Source organism: Cornus florida, unplaced genomic scaffold (assembly GCF_030987335.1).
Source record: "Cornus florida cultivar Cherokee Brave unplaced genomic scaffold, ASM3098733v1 CherokeeBrave_3.0.0_Hap2_Chr08, whole genome shotgun sequence".
NCBI lineage: Eukaryota > Viridiplantae > Streptophyta > Magnoliopsida > Cornales > Cornaceae > Cornus > Cornus florida.
The window spans coordinates 13686251-13694151 of record NW_026775578.1 but is presented as its reverse complement, the minus strand read 5'-3'; the positions used below and the strand labels follow the sequence as shown (position 1 = coordinate 13694151).

At 35.3% G+C, this 7901-nt stretch overlaps 1 protein-coding gene across 2 annotated transcripts; it reads right to left on the bottom strand.

Moving 5' to 3' along the window:
- Positions 1 to 347: 347 nt before the first annotated feature.
- Positions 348 to 7678, bottom strand: LOC132269496 (F-box/FBD/LRR-repeat protein At5g56420-like). 2 transcript variants are annotated; one of them, XM_059770696.1, is made up of 5 exons: positions 7066 to 7678; positions 4981 to 5098; positions 3482 to 4414; positions 3255 to 3395; positions 348 to 1043 (listed from the first exon to the last, which is right to left on the bottom strand). In XM_059770696.1, exons 2-5 carry the CDS (start codon positions 5077 to 5079, stop codon positions 732 to 734), a joined length of 1485 nt encoding a protein of 494 aa, XP_059626679.1. In that variant the 5' UTR covers positions 5080 to 5098; positions 7066 to 7678; the 3' UTR covers positions 348 to 731. The 2 variants fall into 2 exon arrangements, with proteins under 2 accessions (XP_059626679.1, XP_059626680.1); XM_059770697.1 differs by lacking the exon at positions 7066 to 7678 and having other exon boundaries at positions 3482 to 4184.
- Between the last annotated feature and the right edge of the window lie 223 nt (positions 7679 to 7901).

The window sequence follows — 7901 nt, the reverse complement described above, 5'->3', positions numbered from 1 at the left end:
TTTTATTTTTTGGTATTTGATTGTCGTAAAATATTTATAAACAAAAATAATTTATCCATCAATTTTAGACAAGTTATTTTACATGTCCTGCCTGATGAACTCGACCTCAACTTTGATGTAAACCTTTGCCAAACACCGATAAAGTAAAAATAAAATAATATTTTTTCTGAAAAAGAAAAATATTTTTCATAAAAAATATTTTACGTTGAGCCTAAAGGAGGAATAACTGTTCCCACCCGGTTGAGCAAAATCTTGGCAAACCAGCAGCCGTGAATACACAATATCATTTAATATTTCATCATCATATACAGTGAGCAGGAACCATACAGCAGAGTTTATATCCTTCATTCAAGCAAATATATTATATACAGAAGCCAAAAGTACAATACAAGGAGGAATATCGAGTGATGGCTCAAACTTGTTGAATCAAATTCTTTTTGTTCTTGGTCCAAAAAGTGGCACCCCGCGCAGTTTTCATGCCCCAAGGAAGCTTTTAAGTGCGCACTGGAGGACACTGGATTATTCGGAGAGGTGGAGGGCATACCACTCAAGCCAAGGATTTGATAGTAATAATTAAAAGCTAAACTCTTTTCTAAGGAATTATCGTTCTATTAGATTTACACCACATTAAAAGGAGAACTTTTGAGCTGACATCCATTTCGCTGAGGGTCAAGAAGTTTTAACTACCAAGGGAAATAATACTCTCTTATAACATTAATTAAATCTAAAATTTATCGGATGATCACCTTTGCAGTTGCTGAGATGACCCTTCCCTGCAATTGTTTATGGATTTCATCACGTTTATCTTCCGTCCAAGTAGAAATACATCCATTTTTCCACTTGCCACATCCAAAATACAATTTATAATGCACATCAATAATCATCTTATCCAGGGAGATGGCATTTTTCAGCAAAAATATAGCAAACTCAATTTGATTCCTGGTGCCGGAAAATCCACCAAATTCTACTTCTTTCAGTTGAGTATGAACACATTTGGGGGGCTCCTTCGTGCTTTCTTCACTACGTCTTGTGTATGATCTCATCTACATTCACAAGGAGTAAAGTTGAATGGATCATGCAAAGTGGAATCAAATTGTATACGATGGAATCTACATTTACGAGGATTTAAGTTGAATGGATCATGCAACGTGGAATCATTTTGTAATCTACACATATTTTATTATTATTATTATTTTGATAAGTCATTTTGTAATCCACACATAGTATATGTATAAAAAGCATCACAGATTGTTTCGACCCTCTAGTACCAAATTACCAGGGCTAAAAGGCTAATAATTGCACCCCATGTTTATTGTTCATGCCAGAAAGAATTTACACCTAAGCAGTATAGATACGGACACGATACAACATGGATACATCAACACGTTATACCTTAAAAAAGTATGACACATATGACATGGACACACACACACACACATATATAATATATACACATCTATTGAGTAAGATTATTATAGAAGTTTTATTCATTTTTAATTTCGATAGCAGGGTTACTGTGACATATTTTAGAAGATAGAGTTATGCAAATATTCTAATGATAGTTAATTTGTTATATTATATATGCTACTCTTTCACTATTTTGTTATTACAATTATGTTTTTGTCCTATCCGAAAAAAGTTATCATTTATGCTTTAACTTGTTGCCATGTATATTATGTCAATCTTCCTTAAAGAAAAAAACTTTTCAATTTGAGACGTGCTGATATATTTCAAAGATTGCTGAACATAGTTACTCTAGAAATGTTCGTATTATATAAGACTTGTGTTCGGGATTGTCTAGAGTGTCAGCCAAGGGTTCCGAAAGTGTCACCTAAGAGTAGACTTGTCAATGGATCGGATTCTGATCTGAATCCGATCCGATTAGTCGGATATGGATTGAACAAAAAATCCGATAACCCGTTTATGATCCGAATCCGATAACCCGTTTATCTTAACAAATCGGATATGGATTTTATTGACCCGATCCGATAATAATCCAATCCGAATTAAAATTTTATATATATATATATATATATATATATATATAAATGAGTCTAGCCCAAAACTCATCTTCAAGCCCACTTCTTATTCCCAAGCCCATTCCTCCTTTAATCTATCAAAACCCTAACCCATATCACACAACAACATTATCTGTTCTCTCACTCACAGTACCCTTGCCCCAAAACCACGATTTCCCCAAACACTCCCACGTAGCAGAGTTGCAACACAAATCAGAAAAATGAACCCATCGATCGGTGACGGGCTGCAAAATATTACTCCTCTCAAGTTAGTGTTCTTCTTTTCTCTCTCATCCGATCTCACTTCTCTCCTCTTCATATATATATATATATATTTTTTGAAAGTTAAAAAAAGAAGAGGTATTTTGAAATACCTCAAAGTAATCTGGGGTGTAATTAAATTTTCCCTTCTATGTGTAACCAGTTTCGAGCCTTGCCAGTGGTTTAAGAGTTAAGCCCCAACCAAAAGGCTACAAGGTGAACCAGTAGATCAGTGCGTACACATGGTGTGAGATTTAACACTGAAATTGATATTCAAACCGAGCTCTTTCAAGCTAACTCCGTCTGAATCATTATATATATATTATATGTTGAATTACACCAATTCGTATTTGTGATGTTGAAATTTCGTACTATAGTACCTCTATTGTTTACGAATAGAACTTGATAGGTTTCTATGTTTTCAAGATGCCCTAATCTGTGTGGTTTTTTTTGTTGATTTGTGCAAGTGTGTATTGGATCGGACTATCGGATCGGACATCCGATAATCAAACAAATCGGATACGGATTGACTCAATAAAAATCCGTCGGATTAATGGACCGGATCGGATCACTCATTATGCTTATCGGATTCGGATCGGATTGACCATGATCCGGTCCAAATCCGATCCGTTGACAGGTCTACCTAAGAGCCTGGAATAATTAAATTTATTTTTAAATTCTGAACATGTGAATGAAGTGTCGAGAATTATCAATTGACAGGTCTACCTAAGAGCCTGCAATAATTAAATTTATTTTTAAATTCTGAACATGTGAATGAAGTGTCGAGAATTATCAATGTCCAACGCAGATGTTTCTGTGTGAGCATGCTTTTGTGTGTGTGTGTGTGTGTGTGAAAGAGAGAGAGAGAGAGAGATGAAAAAATAACACAAATTAGACAACTACAAAATTTATTTAGAAGCATTGCACCATAAAAGAAACAATTATCAATAGCACTAACGAGTTGTAGTGACTCACCATTATATGGAACTTCTGTAAAAGGGGACAAGCACTTAGAATTGGAGTAATCTTTAAAAGATCAGGCTCAAAATCATTATTAATAGACAACTCCAATTGCTTGACTTTGCTAAATGAGGTCGGCCATTTTGGGTAACGTACCTAACATGAAAAGCAGTATCATAAATATGATGCAAAAACTTGATAACTAAAGAAAGCAACAGGAAGAAGGTTGCTAAGCTTCTTACATAGAGAGTAAACATGGATAGTGATAGAATTTTGAGCTCAGGAAGATCTCTGGTAAGCTCACTGAATATAGAATCAATGGCATCGTAGTAATAACCACGAAAAAACACTTGTTCCAGCTTGGGAACATTGGAGAAAGAGAACTTCGTTTCTAAGATCTCAGAAAATTCAAAAGTGGTCAGGTTGACTGCAGAAAGCTCAATCTCCTTTAAGCCTGCACAACAGAATACTTCCAGAAACTTGAGGGATGGGCCACAAATACATAATTTACCTGGAACAGGACAGCGTCTCACTCCCAACCATTCAAGCTTCAAACATCTAGAGAGGATCATCTGCAATTCATTGCAGCTTAAAGGTACTTGATTTAAATCAAGGGAAATTAGATTGTTAAAACAACCGAATTCTAGTTGCAAGGTGCAGGAGCTTAAGCACAAGTGATTTAACTTAGAAGCTTCAGAGAGAAGTTGGCAGGACAAATTATACATCTCATTATAGTTGTCACTGAACATGCTACCAACAATAATGGAATCCCTGCATGCAAAGTTCAGATCTAGTTTTTCAACACCCATTCTAACTGCAAAACTGATCCACCGATCAACATCACCAGCAAACTCCCTTACAAAGCAAAATGAAAAACGGAAGGACATTATCCTTGGAGCAGAATGAAGCTGTAAGAACTGATTTACTCTTTGCACAAATGTATTCCTGTAATGCAAGCAAAAATGTGAACAGTGTTGCTGAGAATTGCAATCATCAGGTGCGCTAAACATGGTATACAAATCGAAGTTGAGGCTGGACATGGATGCATAAATATGTCTCCATCTTTTTGATACTAGGCTCATCCTAACAGCATCTGTCAGGGTCAAAAACGAGATGATGGAAGACAGCATTTCATCCGGTAGTTTACTAACGCAATCCTCCTTGGATTTGTTCCTCTATGCCATAAAAAAGTTTTTATAAATATGACAGCAAGGACGTCAATAGCTCATGAAAAGGTTTAAACAAACTGATATTATTATCAAAGATTTCTTATCATAGAAGGCTAATTAAGTCCACCAAAGATACTAGGGTACATCTATAGCATGTCTGAACATGTTGTTGGAGTTTGACTGTCCAATTGATTTTTACATCTAATATATGTCTAGAATCCATCATTGAACTACAAAATGAGATTGAGAAGTCGAAATGGATTGCACTTTACGAAATCCTAACACTAATCTTACACCATCATTTGTGTTGATGACTTCCAACTTTTACCAGTGGCTGCAGTATAGAAAATGGATTCATGGGTTCAATTTCTGTATATATAATAAATAAGTTAACCCAATAATCATCAATAACCTGTTATTGCATGTTTTTACATTGTGATAGATTTGCAATTAGGGAAAGCGGTACACAGAGCATATGTCAGTCTATATCTTATGAAGTGAAAATTATCTTAAAAAACAAATTGAAGAAAACAAAATTGATGAAGCTAGGGTTTGGTTCAAGTAAATAGTACCTTTGCATAATTATCAGCATTACCAAGACAATGTTCAAAACTTGTTTTCAATTGACTGAGACAAGCACGCAAATGTGACACCAAGTGCTCCTTCACCATGTCTCTGATTTAAATGTTCCTGATAAACAACTCAAAGATTGTTGATACATCTATCAAATCAGTGAAGCTAACAATTCCCATATATAATTATGTATATATATATATAGGAGAGGAGTACAAATAACTATGAACAATGGGTTCAGAGATATGGCATGAATTTTTTTTGCTGATAACAAAATTAGAATCCCTAAAGCTAATTACACTCCGTTCTGTTTTGAGTGTGAAAAATGTAAATGTTGAGACTCTTTTTTATATATATAAAAAAAAGGAGTTAATTTTACTGACACACCCTCAAATTTGGCCAAATATCACCCTCAAACATCTTTCGAAAATAACTATCACTTGGGTCCATTTCTAACTTTCCGTTAAATGTTCTGTTAAATACATGGGAAAAGACAACTTTACACCTAATTTTTTAATCTCTTTTATTCCAAAATATCATATTACCTAAATGACCATTATACCCCACACCCACCTACCAACCCAAACATTGCAACTGATGGGTAAGATGGAGTTTTACGGAGATCAATGAATAAGATGGACTTCACAGTTCTACCCTAATGGGTATTGGGTTGGGATTGTGTGGGTGGTGGCGGCGACGATTGGTGATGCGTTGGGATTGTGTGGGCGGCCGCGGTGACAGCGATGGTGGATGTCTGTGTGGGTTGCGGCGGCGGATTAGTTCTTTACCCCTTAATTGGCAAGGTAGTCTGTATTTCTTTAAATAGTGAAAAATGAGAGTACTTTACGTTTTATTGGTAAGGTAGTCTGTATTTCTATTTATATCCCAATGTTTTTAAATGGGTTGTTCTTAAGTTCAAACAATGATTAGAAGGGATGGAATACAAGTTTTTGGGGTGGAATGTATCAATCGCATGTGAAGGAATGGATTTGCTAAGAAGTTCTGAATTGGGTGAAGTGAGGTGAACTAAACCCTTTTCTTTTCATATATATAATTGTTGAATTCTTTTAATTAAGAATTGTGCTTTATGGTCTGTACTTGTTTCATCATCTCTGCATTTCTTATGAGTATATATGCATTTTGGAAGCACATTCCCTCTTTCCATGTAATTATTATCTTTGATGTCTCCAATTGTTGGAAGTAAATGATCCTCTGTTTTTTTTATAGCTCTGTGTGTAATGTGTGTATATATATGTCTGTGTATATATATATGTAATTTGTAATTTTACAACTTTTTAGGGGTATTTTAGTCTTTTAATCTAATTCTTTAAGCTAAACTAAAGGGTTGGTTTGACAAATTCAAAGGGTGATTAAGTCAGTTTACATCGTGTCATAACAGTTCAACTAATCGTGTGTTAATGAAAAACAGAGAAAAGTTTGTGATGCTAGTAATAGTTATTTTCGGAAGACGTTTGAGGGTGATATTTGGCTAAACCTGAGGGGGGTGTCTGTGAAATTAACCTAAAAAAAAGTGATTCGACGTTTGAATGTGGAGTCGAATATGGGTCAAAAGGCACACCCAGCTCTAGCCCGACTGCCCCACTTCGATTTTTATTCAACCTCTCTCAACTCAACTGGGACTTGTGAGTGAAGAGCTTATTGATTTGTTCTTGGTTTAATTGCATTAAACACATTGAACTTTGTAGTTTCTTCTCTCTAAAGAAATAACAAAACCCCAAATCGTTAGTTGACCGTCTAAAATTTATCGACAGTACCCTTAGACCTATTATATATACATATATGTGTATATATGTATCTATATATTTGAAAATCGAGCTGGTCCCAAAACCCCGAATCAGAGCACTGATTCATTTGATTCTCTCTCCATCTTCATTTCTGTGCGTCTGTGTGTGTTTATGTACAGCACATGCCAAACAGAATGTAGTACACGATCAGAGCAATTAAAACCCTACAATTTGTTTGGTATACTAACAAAATGTAGTACACGATCAGAGAATGAATCAAAGTATTTTAAAATATAAAAAGAAAATAAAAAAATAGGAATCGAAAAGGCTTATACTGACCTCAGCAAGTTGAAACCCTAGAAATTGGTAGATTTGATGTGTGTATATACGAATTGAAAAGTTGAGAAGTGAATCAATAATTTCCACTCCAATTCACTATCAAGACCAATATAAACACTAATTTATCACTCTCTCATTTTAACAATTCACAGTGGATGACGATTCGATCTCAGACCACAAGCTTATGTGTTGTTCTTTCAATGAATCCCCTTTCAAACACAGACATCTGCAAAACCCTAGACTTCAACGCTCGTTGCCACATCTTGGGCGACGGATCAGAGGTTGGTTTCCAGTCCGAGAATGGTCTGGTCTGGTCTTGTCCTCGATCAGTCCAAATGGCAGAGCTTTGACCAGTGTAGGTGATTTGATTCCAGAATTGGGGAAAAACAACAACAGAGAGAGAGGAAGGTGTGTAGAAAGAGAAGTGTTGAAGCCTTCTCAATTTGTATAATTAGAGAGAAACTTTTGAGAGAGACAGACAGAGAGAGAGTAGTGCTTGTGAGAGAGAGTCGATGGCGGCAGAAACGGTGGTGGGGTCGTGGAGAGAGAGTGGGACAGTGGCCGGACGGACACGGCTGCAGCCTGCCGAAAAGAGGAAGCACGATCTTTTATAGATTGGAAAATGATAAGAGGTTAGTTTGGTTAGCAGGAAAAGTAACAGAAAATTTTTAAAATTTTTAAATTTTTTAACGAATTTTTTTAAGAATAGTTGATTTTTTTGAAAATGTTCTCTCTAGAAAAACACTAAAAATTTTTAGTTTCCCACGAAAGTTGTATAATTATATTTTGATTTCCTATTATACCATTATTAATTGATTATTCATTCATTTCTTTCT

Coding starts and splice junctions, on each gene's coding strand:
- LOC132269496 (XM_059770696.1), bottom strand. CDS start 5,079: ATGGTGAAGGAGCACTTGGTGTCACATTTGCGTGCTTGTCTCAGTCAA. Junction 4,415..4,980: donor ATGCTGATAATTATGCAAAG/GTACTATTTACT, acceptor TTTATGGCATAG/AGGAACAAATCCAAGGAGGA. Junction 3,396..3,481: donor TATCCATGTTTACTCTCTAT/GTAAGAAGCTTA, acceptor TTTTCATGTTAG/GTACGTTACCCAAAATGGCC.